Source organism: Pleurodeles waltl, chromosome 8 (genome assembly GCF_031143425.1).
Source record: "Pleurodeles waltl isolate 20211129_DDA chromosome 8, aPleWal1.hap1.20221129, whole genome shotgun sequence".
Lineage (NCBI taxonomy): Eukaryota > Metazoa > Chordata > Amphibia > Caudata > Salamandridae > Pleurodeles > Pleurodeles waltl.
Window position 1 is genome coordinate 78415163 of NC_090447.1, and position 24760 is coordinate 78439922.

At 45.9% G+C, this 24760-nt stretch overlaps 1 protein-coding gene across 16 annotated transcripts in view; it reads left to right on the forward strand.

Annotated features, from left to right (window-relative positions):
* ARAP1 (ArfGAP with RhoGAP domain, ankyrin repeat and PH domain 1) overlaps window positions 1–24760 on the forward strand; it is a 720258-nt gene that overhangs the window by 478302 nt on the left and 217196 nt on the right. For 14 of the 16 annotated variants that reach the window (XM_069203774.1, XM_069203773.1, XM_069203771.1 and 11 more), the window contains 2 exons: window positions 9402–9557; window positions 11302–11370. In XM_069203774.1, the coding sequence (XP_069059875.1) occupies window positions 9402–9557; window positions 11302–11370 (225 nt within the window). The remainder of the gene's footprint in view (window positions 1–9401; window positions 9558–11301; window positions 11371–24760) is intronic. The other 2 variants (XM_069203778.1, XM_069203780.1) reach the window with 1 other exon arrangement.

The window sequence follows — 24760 nt, forward strand, 5'->3', positions numbered from 1 at the left end:
CCCCAGGGTTCTTCCCTTAGTCCGACATTATTTAAAGTGTATTAAAGGCCTTCTCATGGCATAAAGTTTATAAATTATGGAGATGACACATAACTAATCCTCACATTGGATTATACTTCACAGTCCACAATAGCTTCTTTTAATGAATGTTTATATGACATTTTACACTGGTTAAGGGCCAATTCACTTAAATTCAATGGGGATAAAATCAAGAGTATGAGTTTTTTTTCTCAGAGGCATTTTTGCGTTCTTTACTGGTTTACTTCTGGCCACCTGAGGATAATTCAGGTCCACTCACTGCAAAGTCTTTTTGGAAATTGGAAGCCTATATGGGCAGTTATCTATCACTCTCCAGTCATATCAACAGACTTGTTCATCTGTTATGGCCTAATGAGGGCCCTTCACAAAATGTTATCTTTGCTGCCAACTTGCTTTTGCCATCTAGTGATGCAAAGCATCATTGTGAGCAGACTGGACTATGGCAACACTCTGCTTCTAAGTGCGCCAGGTTACCTTATTCAACACTAGCACAAAGTCCAGGCTGTCACAGCAAAACTTGCACTCTCTTTGCCACGTCACTCCTTTACTTCAGCTGCTCTACACTCCGCATTGGCTCCCTGTAGCCAAGAGAGTCCAGTTTATATCACTTTGTATAGTGCATAGAACTTCCATCTCACTGTTCCTTCAACACAAACTACAATGCTACATTAATTCCACCTAAATATTTACTCTCAGCTAATGCCAACCTCATGAAAGTTCACAAATTTAAGAAAGCTTGAATAGGGGGTAGAGCATTCCCTGTGCCAGTGGCCAGTCTCTGGGCTAGTCTGCCGAACCCTCTCCATACTATTAGCAACCTCACATCTTTTCAGGAAAGCACTGAAAACCTGGCTTAATAAGGCTGAGGTTTCTGTAAGTGCCTGGATCTTGTTCTAATAGATAGCGCCAGGATGCCTTACCAGGTGGCAGTTTGCACTATATAAGTATTTATTATAATAATAACGTGCTGAAGCTTTATAAGTAAACCTAGTTTTCATAATGTAAAATGTTTTACATTATACTGCAGATACTTTGAATATGGTCAGGCCTGTTACCTCCACCTCAACAGAACTTCAATGGCCTTCCTGACTGCTTCTTGGTACACAACTAGCTAAACGACTAACATTTGAATATGACCATTTATTATACAATCCCGAGGGGCAGAAGAATTTATGATTATGCAAGAGGTTCATAGATGATGTCCTCATACTATGGGATGGCAAGTAAGCACAACACTTGGACAATATTGAAGCCCCGCAAACTGTTAATCCCACCATACAATCCAGTTTCACTAACCAAGATATGGATACCATGTTTGTGGATGTACATTTCAGCATCAACAAAGATCAGAAAACAAGAAGATTATAATCCAAATCCACTGGTCACAATAGCCTTCTGCATTATGCTAGTTTTCATACAACTTTTTGGAAAAACATTCTTCCAATGAGCCAGTTTATGAAGGTCAAACAAATGACCAGCTTTACAACTGACTGAGGAACAAAGCACTCATATGTTAGATACATTCCTTGACAGAGACTATCCAAAAGCTACTTAAGCTTACACAAAATCTATTTATATTTTATTGAGATATTAAAAAATAATAAGATACACAAATTTATGTTAGAAAATATCTAATAAATAAATTGAGAGGGCTATTAAATGCAGTCAGTCTTTGTTCATGTGAGCTACGATTCCAAAGCTCCTGTTTAATATTATAGAACAGAGAATAACGTGCTCTTTAAATAAATATATTGAAATGTCGATGGAATTTAGGCCATACATCCACTCCTATGTTTCCCTTAAATGCCTTTTGCTTTATATAATGCTGATTCAGTCTCAAATGTAGTGCACATCGCCTGCCACCAGTATGTATATTCAGGCTGCCTGTAATCGACCCAATGCGTGCCAGTTTTTAGCTTGCCATCTGCTATTGCTACAAAGCATAGACCTATAAATTGGCTGGAATTTTAATCCCTGATGTACCATTTGCTAATAACATAAGGGGTAAAGTTAGAGTAATATCCGTAGCCAGGATCTCAGATAAACCTTTGGCCCATCAAAATTCCTTAAGCATAATACTAGTAGCAATCATCAGCGTTCTCCATTAAACATCCAGGGATTTTTTTATGTGCCCGGCACTTCAATGGATATAACCTACTCAGCGTATAATACAGCCTGTGGGCAAACTTCTAATACTGAACTAAGAGGCTGACAGTAGGAAAATATTTGCTACTTAATGCAAAACCGTGTTCTACCATCACAACTGTCACCTGCATAGTCCATACCTAAGCCCAGGCTTCCAAGAGCTGTGCATTGCAATTCAGCAATTTACAGCTGAGAATTGAATAAACATTTTGTATTGTAGCTCTTTTGGTTTACTAAGAGATTCTAATAAATCAATTTTGTTAAATTTTACATCTGATTGTCTCAAATAATCTATCTCTTATTTGGATATATGTAAAAAAAGCCTCCTCTGGGCAGTTGGTTCTGCTTCAAAAGTTCTTCCTACAAACTGATAGTTTGGGTTTTATAAAGCATTCAAAAAAATCAAAGACTAAACTAGAAGAGAGTGAGACAGGAGACCTTTACTAACCATGTTTCAATATCCGAATATTAAAAGAGGTGAGCAAACATAATGACTGTACTTAATCACAATAGACCCACTAGCCATGAACAGAAGTGAAATCACCGACATGCTAGCGATAATGTTAATCAGAGTGACAGCACATGGACTGACGATCATCCACTAAGGTTGTGCTTTACTACGTAGAAAAAACACTGGTGAGTTAGGAGATGCTACCAGTGAGATTTGCATGTGTAATGTAAAAAAAATATAGTAATCTAGTGATGGCGTGGTGGGAAAATGGAGCATCTGTCACCTGGGTAGGGAACTGGACAGGCGCTACACGTAGTATGCACGCAGGAAGCGGCAGCTCACCCCCTAAGGTGGAGGAGCATCGCCCCGCTACTTTTAGGCAGAAGGGGAAGGAAAAATAAAATGATAACAAAACGTTACTATCAGTTTATTTTTCCTGGAAGCCGGGTTAGGGCGGGGCTGGGCTGGAGGGAGCCGGAGGAGGGCTGGAGGGAGGAGTGGTTGGTGCACAATAAATGTGCATGGTTGTTTGGCCAGCCGTGTTGGGCTGGCCAAACAGACATGCGCACTTTGCATTTCTCCGCCTGGCTGTATTGAACAGCCGGGTGTAGAAAGGGCACAGGCACCCACTCCCGCCGAAGCAGGACCGAAGCAGGACGCTCACACCAATGATGACGCTGCTGTCATGCTGGTTACAGCAGCACCATGATTACCTGGGAGCCTGCGTGCCGCCGGGAAGAGGACAGAGGAGACACAAACGTGTCTCCGGAAGAAAGGTAAGTGTTTTTTATTTATTTTTTATTCCCCCGCCACCCACATTCAGTGGCAGCCGCCACTACATGCAGGTTGAATTTTCCTCAACCAGAAGGAATACAGGGAAGTCAAGGTCGGCCAGAGACGCATGGTCCGCCCAGAGGGCTGACATCATATTGAAAGTGTGAACAGTTGTACAGTCACACAATTAACATGCAAAGTGAGGCAAGAGAGCTATTTAAAAACAAAAATTCAGAACTAGATATGTTAAACCTATATTGTGTGGCATAAAGACACCCAAATCAGCAAAGTAATAAATGGCTAACATACAATTCAAATAAGTGTATAGACACAAGATGGAACAAAACAATAATACTGATACAAATCTCGCTAATCGTGTACAAAGTTTACCTATGAAGTATGGAGATCAACATCTAGAAATAAATTCTCTTTCAACGCGAATATAGAAACTGGGACAAATGCTCATACAGTGAACACCTACTGGCACAGGAGATGCCCAACCTTGTCCATCCCAGTCAACTGTTTGACAAACATATCAATGACAAATATCAGTAATGATCAGGACAATTATTAAAACAGAGCCAGAATTATTAGGATTGTTAAAGTCATTTGCATGAGCTGTCGGGCCCAACCTCAGAGCCCAAACCCAGATGGAACTTGTTAAAAACACGTATTTAGAACAACCAGGATATTTCTAGTCTGTCGTTAAGCCCATTTGAGAAAGATGATCCAGAAAGTCTATCTCTGTAATAGGACTCTGTTGATGTTAACACAATCTTTTGTGTCCATTCTCTCCATTGATTGGTACCCGAATTGAAACACCAAATGTTACTTTTAAGTTCCAACAATTGTGCTTTAATTTTGTGCTCACTTTTATCTACCTATATTTTGTCACAAGGGCATTTCAGTAAGTAAATGCAATTTGTGGTGTCACGTGAAAGGTTGTCCTTGATTTTGATTTGTTGATCTGTAGTGGAATATATCTGTCCTTTGATAACTGCAACAGAACTGAACAGCAGAGACACAGTAAAGTGCCTCCAGGACAGGAGGACCGCTTGGCCATACTCATCTCTCTACTGCTGTATACAATTTATTTAAATTCACACGTCTTTTGTTTGCAAATAGTGGAAGCTCATTAAAACATTCTCTAAAGTCAGATTCATTGGTCAAATAGGCCAATATTTGAGGCTAATCCTCTTGATTCTGCAGCTTGAAGAAGACATCTTGAGACAAAAGTAGTATTTTCTTTTCTACATGCATGATGCAATAATTTCTCACGTCCCAGTCTATCAACTTTAGATTTTGCGTAAGTGATTAAATATTTTGAAAAATATCACTAAATCACTCTGTGCCCAGGATGCCTATTTTGGGGTTCCTCATTCTTTAGAGAGGAGGTGATGAATGCCATACAGACCTTAGCCAATTGTAAGGAAGAAGGGCAGGCCTCATTCATGCTGAGTTCTATAGATTCTTTCAGGATGCAGTATTTGCACCGCTTACAGATGCATTAAGCAAAATATACAAAGGCAACCCATTTCCCGCTTCTCGACAATTTACTATATCAATATTCTTAAAGAAAGGCAAACCTGCAGAGAGAGAGGATCATGCAACTCATTTTTCCTAATCATCTGAATGCTAAACTATATTCGAAAACATTAGACAAATGATAGAAATGTGTAATAGAGACTGGTTTCCACAGGACAGCACTAATGTATACCTTGATGTGATACCACCACGCATATCAAGAAGATAATAACTAAGTTTGAGGCCACAAAATGCTCGATCACAGCAGGCCGTCAGGAACCCACTGAATGCAGAAAAAACATTCAATCAGGTATTCTGGGGGTATTTGCAGTAGTTACTGGCACAGATGCAGTTTGGCACTAACTTCATTTCTTTGGTGCAAAAACCGTACAATCAACCTACTATTGGCATTAAAATGAGCAAACGGTCTGCAAACATTGCAACACGAAGAGGCACATGCCAAGGATTCCTGTTGCCCATACATGAAACCTTATTTTGTAAAGTTAAAAGAGGATCAGCAAATTGTTCCAGTATGTCTTAAGTCCTTCATACTAAAGGTTGTCGCTTATGTGGGTCATGTGGTGATATTTTCTAAAGATAGTCTCCAAACAATCCCAGCTGCTGAAGAGACAGCATTAGAGTTTGGCAGAGTTTCAGAGTATATATTAAATACCACCAAAACGGAAGTACACACAAACTGTGTAAAACTAAGTTGGTGGTCAAACAATGGGGATAAATATTAGTACCACCCCATATATGATCTTTGAAACAAATAACCCATTTCTAACAAATTCAAAAGCATTGATGCAGCAATGGGACACACTTATATTACATAAATCAGAAGCGGTACCTTTGTAAAGATGAGTATCTTACAAAAAGTTTTATATGTATTATGTACTATCCCACTATATATTCTGCTGGCATTTTTTAAGCGATAGAGGCGGGCATATCTGCTTTTATTTGCAGATATAAAAGAGTCTGCAGATCTGGCAAATTTCCTAAAATACCACAAACCCCAGGTAGCTGGGCACTACCAGATTTACAGCTATATTATTGGGCATCTATGGATAAGAGATTATCTATACTGATCAACTATCAATCCAAGGAAGCTGTGGCTTACATATATGAATGCTGTCTGGGAGCAGGGGCTTCAGGCTGGCTTCTGAGGAATTCTGATCCAAACCACTACAAAAGGGTGGGGATTAAGGTTTTAGTTGATGCTAAAACATTATGGCTGCAGTGGAGGAAAGCTCCTCACATAACATTAGAGCATAGAGCGCTTCCAATTGGAATAAGAAAGTCACTGCCAGAAATATTTTATATCACTGCTCAGAGGTGGGCACAATGCGATATCACACATCACTTATAACAAGCATGGGCTGAGTTTCACTTCACAGTGTACCACTTGTATAAGGGGTAAGTGATATTATACATAAAGGTTTAAATAGATTGTTGTTTGGTTGTGTGAATTTTGTTATTTTCATAGTGATGGTGAAAAGTGTGTAAACCAGCCCCCCGGTGAAGGCTAAAACCGAAATGCTTTGGGGCCAAAATCAAAATCTGGCAACACTGGATATGGTTCAATTAACTGGTTTAATAGCATGTGACAAAATTGTTGTGAATTGATTGGATCAAAGTTGAAAGCACCAAGGAGAAATTGATGAATTGACCCATTCACTTCGGCACATAAGTTGTGTGCACCTCGCGACCCACTCCAAAGATGTTTGTGTTGTGCTTTTGATTGTTAACATGCTCAGTGGTCAGAAACAATATGATTGTGCAGTGCTGCAAAGGTCCTGGGATCACTTACTGCCTCTGTTTGGAATTCGGTTGCATTTTGTTGCAATATATCAAGCTTTTTATTTTTATAGGATTGGGCCAAGTTTTGTATTTGCTATTCGGCCGAATAATGAGAAGCTGAAGCCAAATAGTTTTATTTTTAATAAATAGAAGTTAAAAACCTGATAAACACCCCTTTTATAAAGAAATAATTAAGAACTCTTACAAAATAATATTGAGGTCAATGATTCCTAGCAAAATGGACACACACTGGAGTACTTTGCAAAGAACGCTTGGACCTATATATAATTTGTCCATCTGCAAATTTCGCCCGTGACACTTTTATAAATTTTTATAGGGAAAAAAGATGCTGTTTCCAGTTGTGTTTCAGTTTGGATGTGAGTTTTATGCTGAGTAAAACCAGAAGCGCCTCTTAGGTGCTGATTACGACCTGAGGATACAATGGGGAGTAATGTGATGGGTATTTTCCTGGGCAATTTTACCCCCTATAATTCTGACATATTCTGAAAGAAGGCCAGACTGTTCTCATGATTTTCTTTTTCATCATATGTCACATGCGCATGAATTTACTAGGGCAAATTAAAAGGCAAAGGTTTGATTTTCATTTCTTTACATAAATATTTCTGAATTAACGTGTTTTCATAGTTTTTTTTTTCTCTCAGTGGACATGAATTAGGTAATAATAATCTATGAAAAAGTTATGCACAGCAGCGCGTTCATGAGGCGGGCTTTTCTTGTCGTCCCGCTTGCACCAAGAGAGCTCCTTGCATCTCAGTCCTGCTGGTGCCCAAGATGCCATGTGCAGTGGGCTCACCCCTCCAGTCCATCAGCAATTCATTACCCAGCTCTCCTGCACTCTGCAGCAAACTGGAAGCTCGAGGCATCTCCAATGAGGTGTATATAGATTTTTTAATAAGCAGATTGTATTGATTTTGGTAAGAGTGTAGCAACACAATATAAATAAACATTGCACCCCTATCTACCATAGTCTCCCCACCCACCACCAGTTCGGCAAGTTACACATGCAAAAAACACATTTCCAATATATTTATTTTATTGGTTTCTTTAAGGTTCTCATATATTGCTACACTACAAGTGTACAACTTTTTACAGACATGTTTATTGCTTTACAGACATATTTAATTCTATTTCAGATTTTTAATAAGTGCAACAATTCACCAGAGCAGTATAGATATTTGTATTTGGGATTTTTTTTTTTTCTAAGCACTACAGAACACTCGAAAGCGGCCTCAGAGCACAGTGGATGAGAGGGGAGGGAACAGGCAAACATACAAGAGGGACCACTGCACACTGCTGTCTAATAGACCCACTGGTGTGGGGGGCGGGGGGATGAAGGCAAGACCAGTGAGAAGTCGATAGCTCGCCAAGCTGGCCTGAGGGGTCTGACTATTGGGACTTGAGAAAGTCAGCCAGGCACTCCAACCTTATTGGTCTACCAGAATCTTGGTAAAAGTGTGTCTTCAGTGATTTACTGCATGTGATGTAGTCCTTTTCAATTCTCAATTCGATGGGTAGGTGGTTCTATAGAGGAGGCAGAGAGAACAACCTTTAACATCTTTGTATCTGGCTCTACAGGGAGACAGCAGCTTTACAAGTAGGACCAGGTATACAATTAACAGTTTAGCTGAAAGAGTTGTCTTATCAACTAGGTTTTTCTTGAGGGAAGATTTGTCTGGCTGGTGTGGCGCAGGGGGAATGAGGTGGAAATGTTGGGCAGTGGGGTTGAGAGGGTTGGGATGGACCTGAAATAATTAAGGGAGATGAAAATTATTAGTATGAAAAGTTCAGGAAATCATGATACTATCAGGTTTTAACCAGCTCTCTACATGAACTACCTGAAGTATCTTACAAGGCTATACTATGAAATATATCAATACGTACAGTGGCTTAACAAAGGCCCCCACAGCACCCAAGATCCAGGGGGCCCCCTCAGCACCTTGATGGAGTGAGTCCGGAGGGGGGCCCCCTCCAGTTTTGTTATGCCAATTAATAAATATCATGCGAATCGGGTAGATATTTTTTATTCATCAAAAGGAGGTACCCCTTCAAATGTTTTCCTTGGTGCACCAAGCTATTAATCAAGGCATTTTCTCTGTGAAATTGGTTTGCCGCTAAGCACTTTATGCCAATGTGAGGCAACTTTAGAATGATGGATAATTTGTCTCTCGTGATATTACAAATTTGAAGCTTTGTAAATTGATGTCATTTTCAGTACATAAGCCCTGAGGAAGCAGGTATTTCCTTCGAAAAACGTGTTGGCTGTGTTCTTGGATTCAATCTGAAAAAAGAGAGACACTTTTTGGGGGGATCATTTGCTTATTAACACACTAAAAGCCATCTCTGTGCTGATGGTTGGTTCTCTTGTGTTTCCCTAACTACTCTGAGCTCCTGTGAGCTTGAGAAAATTAGCAAGTTGTATTGGGTTGAGGGTTTTTCATTGTTTTCATTTATATAGGTGCATAAACCAACCCATGATCGACTCCTAGACTTTGTTTTACAGACCTTCTGTTCCTTATTTGCTCTCAGGAATCATTTCGGACAGTTTGTTTCGGCCCAGTGTGGCCCGGCGGATGTGGTCTTACTCTGGCTTTGATGTGAATTGTTAGAATCTGAATCCTTATCTTCTTTGCTTTCTCCCTCTCTCTAGTGATATTTGGAGTGATGGAAGCCTGAATGTTCTTCAGTCCAGTAGCTCAGTGTCATCAGGCAGCCCGGGTTTGTACAGCAGCATTATGGACGATGGTCCTACTCAACCCTCTTCGGTAATCAAAGTGGGCTGGCTGGACAAAAATCCACCACAAGGGTAAGCATGCCAATTACTAAACAGTTGACTGCCAAGTATGTTGTGTGTACGTGTTAAGTGTCTTTGACATCTGATTTCGCAATGACGAGCCAGTGGCGAGGCAGTGGGTTATTGATGATCCATTTTTATGTACAACTGAAATTTTGGTAAACTGATTAGGATCTTACAATTCTTTTTTTAGCTGAGTTAAATGATCCCTATGTCCAGTGTTTGTGCTCTGTTGTCCAACTCTTGCTTAACTTTCCCTTTTCTCTTTCTGTGTGTTTGTCACTTAATTAGACTTTTTGATGCCATCTGGTATGATAATCCTTAGGTCATGCTCAAGTTGAGCTTTAAACCCTCAACTCCACCCAGCACTGACCCCTTGGAATTCTGAGCCCTGAGTGCATGACTTTTCACATGATCACATTGACTCTAAATTTTCTCCTATGACACTATTTCAGCTGTTCTTTGTTAATCCTCTTTTATGCCAGTCCCTCTGGGGTATGAGCCACAGAACAGATGCTTGATGATCCATTTCAGTTCCAGTTGTGGTTTCTCAAACCATAGCTTGCCCTGATAAGTCTTCTGCCACCCTGATGAGGATGGACATCTTCCTCACCCACTGCCGTCAGGAGAAGGAGGCCCAGACAGTGGATGTGATAGTGAAAACTATTATGTTAAGTCCAGGGTTATCCGCTCTGATTTAAAGCAACTTTCTACTCTTGAAGGTCATTAATCCATAAGACTACATTTACCGATCACTGACATTATGCACGCCTCAGCATTAGCAGAATAGACTCCTGGCTCACGGAGAAGAGTTATGAGGTTCTGTATTGGATGAACTAGAGAGCTCAGCTTTACGTCTGCATAGTCATTCTTCCTCCCTCTCTGGTAGTAGAGAACCCAGAAGGGTGACACCTCCAATCTTGAGCGGTAACATAGAGTGATATATGAACATGTGTGTGATGCATCGTTTGTGAACTAATTAAGGGCCTACCTAAATGTTGAGGTTTTACTAGTGTTCATTTTTGGGGTTCTGTCATGGGCTGTGAGTGAATGGGATGCGCAGGCCGTACTCTGGTGTAGTGTCCGTGGACCTCATGCCCTAAACTCACCCATATGGGTTGAAACTCTTAACTATGGTGGCCAAATCACATCTTCCACTTACTACCCACCTAGTCCCAAACAGTCCACCCTTGGGACACCAGGTGTGTGGTCCATCATCCAGAAGGACTCTTCCCCTTGTCCCCTATGCCAGGCGTGGCAAAGCTAAAGCGCCCTATTGACAGCTGCCTTTCAACATCTTTGTTTTTCTGAGCCGTTGGCACACACTGGTAGCATCCAAACCTTACTGATATTCTTAAAAGAGCAATGCCATGCAGAGGTGCCCCAATCACATCAGTGCAGACACTGTCACTCACTACTGGATTACCCAGTTACTTCACATCACATTCATGACAAGAGACAAAGGTTATTTTCTCAAACACCCCTACCCCAACACCTGTAAAAACAGAGGAGTGATTACGTATTGTGGGAAGGCAAAAGCAAGAGAGTGAAAATAAAGGCAAAGCAGGAGAATAGATTTTGCTGTGTTGCAACAGAAAGGGCGAATGGTAGAACCAGGCACTCTTCACTTGAGATCAGTGTCTTTCTCTCTGTGTAGATATGTTTCACTAATGGCCTTTGCCTTTTGCCTGTTTTAAGTCTCTTGGTAATGTGTTAACACCTGACCCTGATCTCTCTCCTCTCCTTGTCCTTGTAGTTGCCAGAATTCGTCTCTCTTTGAGGAGGTGAATGGAGCTCCAGCTAGCCGATACACATCCCTGATGAGGTGCTGGCACTCGCCATCTAGACATGTTCAGAGATTTGTATGGAGATGTACTGACATTACTATGGCCTTGCAGATCTAACTTTATTTCTAACTATGGCTTCTTCTGCTTATGATACTCAATTGTTAAATGTTAACCTTTTTTGTTTAGTCAGATCATGGGTTGTTCTCGACCAAAGGGGGCATTTGTTGACTCCTTTCTCAAGCCCTGTCACTATGTGGTTTCCTGATTTGCATAAAGCTGTAACTCACATCACAAACGTGCTTCTCCGTGGCCTCTCTTTCGGTCACACTTTGGAAAGATCCTGTAAATTGATTTTCACCCAAGTAGCACAAATCCTCTACATGTGAACACACTTGTCTTTCAATCCAAAGCCCCGACCTTTTCACACTTATAGTTGGCTTGAACATTTCAGCCTTTGCCCCAGTAACTGTGCTAAGCATTGCCCACCTCCCACAAAAAGCACCTGCTGGTGCTCCTTTAAAAATCCTTGCCTTCTCCTCAGGGTTCCTAATATTTGGAGGCCTGTGTGGAGCCTATTGTGGGGCCTTTACTTTCAGCCTTCTGGCAACTTAACTCAAATGCACCGTGGTTCACTCAGTCAGGTACCACTGCATCACCCATCATCCATTCCTCGCATGGATTTACAAAGTTTTTATGCGTGACATATAAAATACTATTGCAAGCTCATCAATTAGTATAAACTTAATATATGTTTCCGCTGGCCTACAAGGCCTCCGCACAATATCCAGGAAAGTATTTTTAGCTCCAGAGTATTGGTTTAATTGTAAATAAATGTATAACTTTTTTTTTTTTTTTAAATAGTAGAAATCTTTAAGATACCTCTCTAACATGCTTAAAATCGCATACATAAGATGTGGAGAGCAGGAAATCGATGCCCTTTATAGCAAAACTTATGTGGCTATGACTAAAACATAGTCTCTCTAATCAGGAGGTATTTTGCCAGCAAAAACAATTAACAACAGTAATATTTTATGACATTTATAATTAGAAGAAAAACTACGGTTAGATATACTAATCTTATATGTTATAAATTTAAGAAGAACTTTTGGACTAGAATGGAAGTTTTTTTTTTTTTTTTTTTTTTTAAATGTATGAGGTATTGGTTTTTATTAAATATGCATTTAAATAAACTTGACTTGACTCGCATGGATTTTGGAGTAGGTAGGCATTTAGAAGGTCTTTGAAGAATTAATGCTGAAACCAGTCATCTACTTCTGTTGTGCTAGGAGCACTGATCCAGAGCCTGGATTCTTGATGCATGATCTTCATAAAGTCACAGCTTTTGCTCTCCGGATGCTTCATGATTTGACTGCATTGCTTAACACCATCCGTCTTCTCGTGCTTCTCACATGCGTCCAACAAGTAGGCTTCCCTCACTCTACACTAGACTTGTTCCTATATTTTTTAACATATAGACAAAATATTTCTCACACATTAACCATTCTTCAAATAGACTACCAGGTGTATTCCCCAAATGAGTGAAAATATGGCATTTCCTCCAGCGCTGAGGAAGCTATCAGTAGATATTTTCTTTAATCTTCTTTATAAGAGTTTAAGGTAACATTTACTCACATAGTTATTTGTTGATTAAAATGCATTCCATTTTTTTTTGTTATAGGATAGTTTAATTTTTGCAAGAGAGTATTGTGTGTTCTCATTCCCTTGTATCTCTATTTATCCCTTTTTAGCTTCATTGAAAGAGTGAAAGCTCTTACTGCAAGAGATTTCAGACATCAAAGCTTCCTGTTGCAGGATTTTGTGTTCTCATCCCCTATATCTCTGTTGTCCCTTGTCAGCTTCTTTGAAAGAGTGAAAGCTCTTACTGCAAGAGGTGTCAGACACCAAGCCTTCCTATTGCAGGATTTTATGTTCTCATTCCCCCTGTGATATCTCTGTTGGTGGCCTTGCGTAACTGCAGTGACTTGTTGAGCGCTTCTTCTCTAAACCACATAAAGAGAACATTAATGTGTTATGTTGCAAGTCCAGTTCTTAAATGTGTATCTGCAAATCTGTGCATGGGCCACTGTGTGGTGGTGTTTGCATCACTGCAGTTGTATGTGACAGCCCACAGGTCATGCCAGGCAGGTTGGTCTTGCAAGGTGGCTGAGGGAGTCAGAGACCTTTACCTCCATCCAGAATGCAACAGCGATACGGACTTGTTATCCTCCGGTGTGCGGTTTGTTTGAAATTAGCTGAGGTGAAAGAACTAAAGGCTTTGTAGTTATATGATGGGGCCCCCTGTTCTTCTATATGGAGGCAGCAGGCTCTTGAAATTCCTGTCCATTACAAGCGACAGCAGCTGAAGATGGCTCAGAATCCGACTCTGGTCAGAACCTCATTGGCTGTATGTGGGGTACCAATTTTTGGTGTGTTGCTTCAGTCTTTCCTGAGTGTGTATGGATGCGTATTCAATGTCAGTCATTTTGTAGCCTTTGTGACCCTGACTTGGTTCATCGCAAAAGCTGCAGGTGATTCTTTTTGTGTCCTCCTTAACTGGAGTCCCCAAGACACATTTTCCTCTCTGTGCGGATCTCTGTGCTTCCCGCTGCAGACTGGAGTGGGATCTGGAGAAGGCTGAAATGTGTGAGTGTGTCTCTCGCTATATGTGTATATGCACATTTGTGTGGGTGTGTATGGCCACTTTCATTGCCCTCCCTCCCACAGGTGCAGAAAGGGTTCACCCTCTCTGTGCCCTTGACCTACAGAGGTACCCATCTTCACCATTGGATACATAAGATGGCTGACGACTTGTACATTTGTGTGAGGATGTGTATTTGTGTGGGGATGTGTATTTGTGTGAGGATATGCATAATTTACTTGAGGATGTGAACAGTGTTGCTGAGGTCATGACTAGGTTGACAGTGTAAGTAGTTGAGTGTGGCTGAGGGTGTTTGTGATGCATTGACCGAGTGTTTGAGATGCATTGACTCAGTGTGATGCATTTACCCAGTGTTTGTGATGCATTGACCCAGTGTTTATGATGCATTGACCCAGTGTTTATGATGCATTGACCCAGTGTGATCCATTGACCCAGTGTTTGTGAAGCATTGACCCAGTGTTTGTGAAGCATTGACCCAGTGTTTGTGAAGCATTGACCCAGTGTTTGTGAAGCATTGACCCAGTGTTTGTGATGCATTGACCCAGTGTTTGTGATGCATTGACCCAGTGTTTGTGATGCATTGACCCAGTGTTTGAGATGCATTGACCCAGTGTTTGAGATGCATTGACCCAGTGTTTGAGATGCATTGACCCAGTGTTTGTGATGCATTGACCCAGTGTTTGTGATGCATTGACCCAGTGTTTGTGATGCATTGACCCAGTGTTTGTGATGCATTGACCCAGTGTTTGAGATGCATTGACCCAGTGTTTGAGATGCATTGACCCAGTGTTTGAGATGCATTGACCCAGTGTTTGAGATGCATTGACCCAGTGTTTGAGATGCATCGACCCAGTGTTTGTGATGCATCGACCCAGTGTTTGAGATGCATCGACCCAGTGTTTGAGATGCATCGACCCAGTGTTTGAGATGCATTGACCCAGTGCTTGTGATGCACTGACCCAGTGCTTGTGATGCACTGACCCAGTGTTTGTGATGCACTGACCCAGTGTTTGTGATGCACTGACCCAGTGTTTGTGATGCACTGACCCAGTGTTTGTGATGCACTGACCCAGTGTTTGTGATGCATTGACCCAGTGTTTGTGATGCATTGACCCAGTGTTTGTGATGCACTGACCCAGTGTTTGTGATGCACTGACCCAGTGTGATGCATTGACCCAGTGCTTGTGATGCATTGACCCAGTGCTTGTGATGCATTGACCCAGTGCTTGTGATGCATTGACCCAGTGTTTGTGATGCACTGACCCAGTGTGATGCATTGACCCAGTGCTTGTGATGCATTGACCCAGTAGCAACCCTTCCTTCACTTTTGTCAAGACGAATTTTGACACAACAATGAGCTAATATGTAATAGTTTGATTCTCAAAGCCATTTGTGATCCAAAGCTCAACTTAGGTCCACAAAACTGGTGATTTTTACGAGTGTAATCCATCCACATTTGATATTTTGACAATTGTAAAAATATTTAAAGACACAGACTTTTTCACCTGTGAGCAGTTCCTGCTACCAGGGGTGGGGAGTGGGCATTCCTGGATGGGAATGTACCAGGGAGTTTGTGAATGGTTACAGTTAGATAGATACCTTTGTATGTGTTTACAAGTGTTCTCTCGGCTTGGTTGTATCCTGGGCAAGGTCTCAAATGTACTACAGCCCAGGGTGGTTAGGTAAATGGAACATCCCCAAATTTAATAGGGATATTCGGGCAGGTGCTTCCTCACCAGGAAACCTGTTTTTCCTGTCTAGAAAAAGGTTTTAAATAATATTTGCTTTTCTGTGAGACATTTACATGTGTAATTATACCCCATGCACATTAACACATAAAATGCCTCAGTGCATGAGTAACTTGGAATTCACTTAAAAAATCCAGGGCTCCTCCTAGGAAACCGCAACTGTTCAAACTTCTTAGGAGTAGTACTGGAAAAAGCAGCATACCCATGCTGTAGTGAAGACGTGCTGTAGGAGAGAGCGCTGCAGTGGAGACATGCACCAGAGGAGAGGACGCTGCAATGGAGCCATGCACCGGAGGAGAGGACGCTGCAGTGGAGACATGCACCAGAGGAGAGGGCGCTGCAAGGGAGCCATGCACCGGAGGAGAGGGTGCTGCAATGGAGCCATGCACCAGAGGAGAGGGTGCTGCAATGGAGCCATGCACCGGAGGAGAGGACGCTGCAATGGAGCCATGCACCGGAGGAGAGGACGCTGCAATGGAGCCATGCACCGGAGGAGAGGGCGCTGCAATGGAGCCATGCACCGGAGGAGAGGACGCTGCAATGGAGCCATGCACCGGAGGAGAGGGCGCTGCAAGGAAGCCATGCACCGGAGGAGAGGGCGCTGCAAGGGAGCCATGCACCGGAGGAGAGGGTGCTGCAATGGAGCCATGCACCGGAGGAGAGGGTGCTGCAGTGGAGCCATGCACCGGAGGAGAGGGTGCTGCAATGGAGCCATGCACCGGAGGAGAGGACGCTGCAGTGGAGCCATGCACCAGAGGAGAGGACGCTGCAATGGAGCCATGCACCGGAGGAGAGGGCGCTGCAGTGCAGACATGCACCGGAGGAGAGGACGCTGCAATGGAGCCATGCACCGGAGGAGAGGACGCTGCAATGCAGCCATGCACCGGAGGAGAGGGTGCTGCAATGGAGCCATGCACCGGAGGAGAGGACGCTGCAATGGAGCCATGCACCGGAGGAGAGGGCGCTGCAATGGAGCCATGCACCGGAGGAGAGGGCGCTGCAATGGAGCCATGCACCGGAGGAGAGGGCGCTGCAATGGAGCCATGCACCGGAGGAGAGGACGCTGCAATGGAGCCATGCACCAGAGGAGAGGACGCTGCAATGGAGCCATGCACCGGAGGAGAGGACGCTGCAATGGAGCCATGCACCGGAGGAGAGGACGCTGCAATGGAGCCATGCACCGGAGGAGAGGACGCTGCAATGCAGCCATGCACCGGAGGAGAGGACGCTGCAATGGAGCCATGCACCGGAGGAGAGGACGCTGCAATGGAGCCATGCACCGGAGGAGAGGACGCTGCAGTGGAGCCATGCACCGGAGGAGAGGACGCTGCAGTGGAGCCATGCACCGGAGGAGAGGGCGCTGCAGTGGAGCCATGCACCGGAGGAGAGGACGCTGCAATGGAGCCATGCACCGGAGGAGAGGACGCTGCAATGGAGCCATGCACCGGAGGAGAGGACGCTGCAATGGAGCCATGCACCGGAGGAGAGGACGCTGCAATGGAGCCATGCACCGGAGGAGAGGGCGCTGCAATGGAGCCATGCACCGGAGGAGAGGGCGCTGCAATGGAGCCATGCACCGGAGGAGAGGGCGCTGCAAGGGAGCCATGCACCGGAGGAGAGGGCGCTGCAAGGGAGCCATGCACCGGAGGAGAGGGCGCTGCAATGGAGCCATGCACCGGAGGAGAGGACGCTGCAATGGAGCCATGCACCGGAGAAGAGGACGCTGCAATGGAGCCATGCACCGGAGGAGAGGACGCTGCAATGGAGCCATGCACCGGAGGAGAGGGTGCTGCAAGGGAGCCATGCACCGGAGGAGAGGGTGCTGCAATGGAGCCATGCACCGGAGGAGAGGGCACTGCAAGGGAGCCATGCACCGGAGGAGAGGACGCTGCAAGGGAGCCATGCACCGGAGGAGAGGACGCTGCAAGGGAGCCATGCACGGAAATAGAGGGCACGTAATGGAAACATGCACCGAAGGAGAAGGTGCTGCAGTGGAGACATGCACCGGAAGATAGGGTGCTGTAGTGGAGCCTTGCACTGGAGGAGAGTGCGCTGTAGTGGAGCCATGTACCGGAGGAGAGGGTGCTGTAGTGGAGCCATGCACCGGAGGAGAGTGCGCTGTAGTGGAGACATGCACCGGAGGAGAGGGTGCTGTAGGAGAGGGTGCTGCAGTGGAGCCATGCACTGGAAGAGAAGGTGCTGCAGTGGAGACATGCACCAGAGGAGAGGGCGCTGCAGTGGAGACATGCACCGGAGGAGAGTGCACTGTAGTGGAGACATGCACCGGAGGAGAGGACGCTGCAATGGAGCCATGCACCAGAGGAGAGGACGCTGCAATGGAGCCATGCACCAGAGGAGAGGACACTGCAATGGAGCCATGCACCGGAGGAGAGGGCGCTGCAATGGAGCCATGCACCAGAGGATAGGGCGCTGCAAGGGAGCCATGCACCGGAGGAGAGGGCGCTGCAATGGAGCCATGCACCGGAGGAGAGGGCGCTGCAATGGAGCCATGCACCGGAGGAGAGGGCGCGTCAAGGGAGCCATGCACCGGAGGAGAGGACGCTGCAAGGGAGCCATGCACGGAAATAGAGGGCACGTAATGGAAACATGCACCGAAGGAGAAGGTGCTGCAGTGGAGACGTGCACCGGAGGGGAGGGCGCTGTAGTGGAGACATGCACCGCAGGAGAGGGCGTTGCATTGGAGACATGCACCGGAGGAGAGAGTGCTGCAGTGGAGCCTTGCACGGAAATAGAGGGCACCTAATGGAAACATGCACAGAAGGAGAAGGTGCTGCAGTGGAGACGTGCACCGGAGGGGAGGACGCTGTAGAGGAGACATGCACCAGAGGAGAGGGCGCTGGAATGGAGCCATGCACCGGAGGAGAGGGCGCTGTAGTGGAGCCATGCACCGGAGGAGAGGGCGCTGTATTGGAGACATGCACTAGAGGAGAGGGTGCTGCAGTGGAACCATGCACCGGAGAAGAGGGTGCTGCAGTGGAACCATGCACCGGAGGAGAGGGTGCTGCAGTGAAACCATGCACCGGAGGAGAGGGTGCTGCAGTGAAACCATGCACCGGAGGAGAGGGTGCTGCACTGTAACCATGCACGGAAATAGAGGGCACGTAATGGAAACATGCACCGAAGGAGAGGGCGCTGTAGTGGAGACATGCACCGGAAGATAGGGCACTGTAGTGGAGCCTTGCACTGGAGGAGAGTGCGCTGTAGTGGAGCCATGCACCGGAGGAGAGGGTGCTGTAGTGGAGCCATGCACCGGAGGAGAGTGCGCTGTAGTGGAGACATGCACCGGAGGAGAGGGTGCTGTAGGAGAGGGTGCTGCAGTGGAGCCATGCACTGGAAGAGAAGGTGCTGCAGTGGAGACATGCACCAGAGGAGAGGGCGCTGCAGTGGAGACATGCACCGGAGGAGAGTGCACTGTAGTGGAGACATGCACCGGAGGAGAGGGCGCTGTAGTGGAGCCTTGCACTGGAGGAGAAAGCGCTGTAGTGGAGCCATGCACCAGAGGAGAGGGCGCTGCAGTGGAGACATGCACCGGAGGAGAGTGCGCTGCAGTGGAGACATGCACCGGAGGAGAGTGCGCTGCAGTGGAGACATGCACCGGAGGAGAGGGCGCTGTAGGAGAGGGCGCTGCAGTGGAGCCATACAATGGTGGAGAAGGCGCTGCAGTGGAGCCATGCACCAGAGGAGAGGGCGCTGCAGTGGAGCCATGCACTGGAGGAGAAGGCGCTGCAGTGGAGACATGCATCAGAGGGGAGGGCGCTGCGTTGGAGACATGCACCGGAGGAGAGTGCGCTGTAGTGGAGACATGAACCGGAGGAGAGGGCGCTGCATTGGAGACATGCACCGGAGGAGAGGGCACTGTAGGAGAAGGTGCTGTAGTGGAGCCATGCACCGGAGGAGAAGGCGCTGCAGTGGAAGGTGCCACATGCTGGATGCTGCATTTTTCTGCAGCTATCAGGACAAGCCAGGCTATGAGCCTCTATTTGAAGGGTTGTTAAAATGTGTGAAGTGCATAGGTTCATCTCTCTCAGTGTGCGAGCATCACAACCAAGTGAAGTCCATGCACAGCGTCCTGCAGTGGCGGGCAGTGCACATCCCTCATGGGACCTGCGCGGGAACATCGAGTGCTCTTCTCAACAGCTTGTGTCTTTGACACTAGGATGGATGGAAGCTGGCCCGGTGTTACTCGTCAGGGGACAGAACTGTAGAAATGAGCCTGAATTCACAGATAAGCAAGTCTCCTTGGATGTATACGCTTCTTTCTGTTGTCTCTGCTCAGAAACACGGAGGTATTTTGTAGATCCAGATGTTTTTCTCACAAGTCAGACACATGGAGTGTTAAAGAGCTACACCTTCGACGCATTAATGTTCTCTACGTGGAATACATGTAGTCGGCTCTTAATCTGTGCTTGTTGTTTCTTATGGCACTTATTTTTGAGGGCCGGTACTTAATTTTCTACCTCGAGCATTTACTGCGAGCAAAAGACTCATATGGGAAAGACGGACGAAGAGAAAAACGAAAAAGCGTCACAGTTGGAGAAAGCAGAAAGCTGCAAGAGTGATCTGAAGAGGCAGGGAGTGGCTGTAAATGGATTAAAGAGGCCCGGGATGGCTTCAGGATTACGCTGCGTCTGTATTCCCTGTTCGCACATTTAATTGCAGCAGTTGCGTGTTTAAGAGGAGGGCTCTAGGCACCCGCACGTTTTTATTTACAAATTAAGCACTGCCTGTAGTTCATGCACGAACTATGAATAGTGTATCTAGAATGTGAAATCTGGAAACTTGGGGAAAAAATGCTGCAAGCGCCACACAGTTGACACATCATTTCGTGACACAAACGTGTGAGAACAATCTGACAATTGCCCTGTAATCATATTACGCAGCTTTGAATGTGTAGCAAGCAGTGTTAATTCTACGAGCTATGTGGCAGGTTCTACGCAAAATTACGCTTGCGTAATAGATACTGAGCACAGCCCCACAGGAAAGGTGCGCCAGTCTCCTCCCACTTCGTGGCAGCGTAAGTGGCTCCCAGCGGAGAGCAAGGCCCTTCTGTGCCTGATTTCATGGCTCCATCGTCCTCGCGTAATGGTGATGCGCACGCTGTTACTGTACAGGTTCTAGAATCTGGCAAAAGGCTTGTGCGTTATGCACTCAGTGTTTGGAAAAGCTTATTTATAGGACTGGAGCAAAACTACGCCTTCAATTTCAAAGTCCTTATGGTGTGATCGGTGTCTCGTCTGTGGTGTACAGGAAGACCTGGAAATCTCTTGGCGAGCAGTGCCAACAGCCTCGCCTTGAATTTTTGAGGGTTCCTTGTAAGTTCCTATAGGGAAGTAGCTTTGCTTAACAGCGAAAAACCAGTTGGACTGGATAGCAGCTAGTGCGAAATCCAGTCCACCTGTTCGAAAGGACATTAACACGTTCATATTCTGAATGTTTTCCAAGAGTTTTTACTGCTCCATAGGAGACCTGTGTGAATGTTGTGTGGGAACGTGACCTGCTCTACAGAGACCTAAATGTTTTGCTCTGTTTAAACACTTTGAACCAAATAAAACACAAAGGGTGTGGTGCAGTTTTGATAACATTCCAGGGCGCCAGCCAGCAGACGGGTGGAAAGGAATTCTGCCCTCGATTCTTCAGGCGCAACAAAACATGGAGCAATATACTCCTTCATTACAAAGTTCCAGTTAAGCATTAATTAAAATCGGATCACTTGGCCAATTAAGTGCCTTGAATGCCTTATCACTGCATTGCTTTTAAATGCATTAAAAACTCTTCATTACCTCGTCGATGAACGCCTTGGCCTTGCGCTCTGGGTTCCACCGGCCTGGCCCTCCGCCTTGGCCTAGCGCCCCGCTTCTCAGTGTGCGTTCCCCTGGTGTGAGCCACCGCCCTGGCCCAGCTGTGCGTAAAGCACAGGCCGTGCTCACAGGTTTCTTTCCACTACCTCTGGGTGGGAGTCGCCTGATAAAGCTAACGTTTCTTTCACATTTTGCTTGATCTAAATTATGCAGATTACTTCATGGTATTAGGATCACCCTTCTGCAAGCCACTGCACTGTTAAACGTTAGTTCAGTTGTGGTGAACCTGGACTACAAGGTCCAGAATGCATTGGTTTGTGAAAATACATTTCTGGACTGGATTATCTGGTGATCTCGACCTACCCAGTAATCGCAGGTAGCCCCTAGTAACCATATATTTGCCATCTTGCCGCCCTGCCAAATTTCCCAGGTCCATGAGTGATGTGCTGCTCCAGGTCGGGTTTTTTTCTTTGAATTCTGGGACTCGTAGTCTTGTTTATTGCATTATAAAACAGGATTACATGGACCACAATTCAAAGTAAAAAACCTGAACTGGAGCAGCAGATCCCAGATGGACCAGAGAAGCTTGGTAGCTGTGCTCTTGCCTATCCAAATTCGCTTCAAAGGTTTACCTGTAACCCTTTTTACTTTACAATGAAGCATCTTGGACCAAAAAAAACTTAACTGCCCTCGTCCTTGTGGGGTGGAAATCAGGCTGCATCAGTCCGTTCGTCCCGTTGCCTTGGCACCCGGTTGGCAGAAGCCTGACTCGGGCCCCTGGCCTCCGTGCAAGACGTGCATCACAGTGCGCACTGAAATACTCACCCATACTTTATCTTACAAGTGCAACTACAAGTTCCAGAATGCAACTTTTTGTTGGCTAACAAGCCTGGACTGAGTGACGGTGTCACGCACTGTCTGCAGGCCCGCTTGGCAGCTATCCCCTGAAATCCAAAGCTTTCCCAGACAGGAAGGCGCGTCTTCTGTTGTCTTCGCCCCGGGGTTGCGCTTTAGAAAAAGTATTGTTTGGACTAGACGTGAACGGAATGATTTCTTTTCCACCAGGATACAAAAAAAAAAATATTAACGATGTAGCTGCAGCTGGCGAGCCCTCCCAGATGCGCTTCTCGCCTCCTTGCGTTGCGCGCGCACAGCTGGACCACCTCTCCTCTTCCCGCAGTGCATCCCTCCTCCTCCTCGAGGGACCAAGAAACCATCATCTGCGACATCTGAGGCCGGCGGGGCGAGCCTTCTGCTGCCTCAGCAGTAACTGGAAGGCCGTGTTACCCTTCCCTCCCGAAGCCTTGGCCGGGGCGCGGGTTTCACATCTGCTTTTGGTTCTCGGAGCTGGGAGTGTTGGTCCCGCGGGGAGCTCCACCGCGAGCGGACCGCACCTTCCACTGCAGAGGCTCAAAAATACTGGGAAGCCAAAACCATTCCCGCCCCCGCTGAACAGCTCGTCTTTTTGTCATCCGAAAACAGTCCCTTTCTTGGTGACCTGCGATCCTGCAGCGGGAGGCCATCATGGCGCACGGTTCTGCCTTCAACACGCAGACTCTGACGTCACAGATGTTGTAGTGACCCTGGTGTAGGTGGCAGCTATCATATTTGAGTAGTAAATTCATAAACCCATTTTCTGTCCTAAACTTAATTTATGAGTTAAATGGCCCGATTGACAACTTTCGAGTCCAGGTTTTCAGAAAACATAGTTGTTATGGGCAGTACTGTATCAACCCCCCCCCCCCCCCCCACCCGCCCCCCTCACACACACACCTGTTGTCTGCAGTACTTTGAAGGCACCCATATTTGGTGTGTCACCCTCAGTGCTTAATTTGTAAATAGAAAGGTGCCGGTGCCCAAAGCCCTCCTCTTAAACACGCAGCTGCGGCAATTAAATGCGTGAACATGAAATAGTGAGGCAACGTAACCCTGATGCCATATCGGGCCTCTTCAATCCATTTAAAGCCACTCACTGCCACTCCAGCCACTCTTGCAGCTTTCTGTTTTCCCCCTTTGTGACACTTTTTCGTTTTTCCCTTCATCCGTCTTTCCCATATGTGTCTTTTGCTCGCAGTAAATGCTTGAGGCAGAAGAATAAGCGCCGGCACCTCAAAAATAAGTGACGGTGCTGTGCATCGGAAACAACAAGCACAAATTAAGCACTGGACCCATTAATGGTCATCGGCTGTTCCAAGCCTCTTGGGGCGAGCTGGAATCCACTCTTTGCAATGATTTTCAGCTTATTTTCCTTGCCACTGTGTGAAAGTAGTCCTTCAGCAGAGTGTGACACAACATGTTCCCACAAACATCTATAATGTTGTCTCAACCGGGCCTCCCATCCACCCACCCACTGCTTTGACCTGTAATGCTTTGTTAAGCAGTCTCACAACCCCCACACGTGCCTCTCATCCGCAATATTGGCTCAGGCAGAACCTCCATACACACTCCCGCTGTGTGTATTATCATCTCTGCCAAGCCTATGGTTCCCCAACACACCTGTTATCAGTAATACTGTATCACCCGGATCCTGCCCCAGAACATACCCATCATATGCGCTGCTGTCTTACCCGGGCCCCACATACACAACTTTTATTGTTTTGTCTCAACCAGGTCTCCCATCACTCCACACACTCCTGTGATCTACAGTGCTGTTTCAACTGGACCACCACCCCACATACACACACCTCTCACCTACAATACCGTCTCAGTGACTCCAGCACACCTTTACGTGCACCACTTAAATAGACCTGTCTCAACCAGACCCCCACCACACACTCCTCCCACCCTCAGTGTTGATGAAACAAGCCACCATTCTCTGCCCCCACATGCCTTTCATGTAAAGCTTTCTCAAGTAGACCCCCCACCTCACCTCCACACACCTGCTATTTGCAATACTGCTTCAACGACACCCAATAGAACACAAGTGTACACACACACAAATTGCAATACTGTCTACACCAGACCTCAACGTAAATATGCAGCCAGTTTTTATTTAGCTTATTGTCTCAACCACACCCTCACACAACTAAAATGTACCTGTTATGTGGAGTACTGTCTCTATCAGACCCCTCCCCACACATCTGCAATCCTGTCAACCGGGGCTCCCACCCACTACACACCCACCTATTCTTTGTAATAATGTCTCAACCAGACCCCCACACAGTTGCTATCTGCAAACATCCCAACCAGTACTCCCATGCCC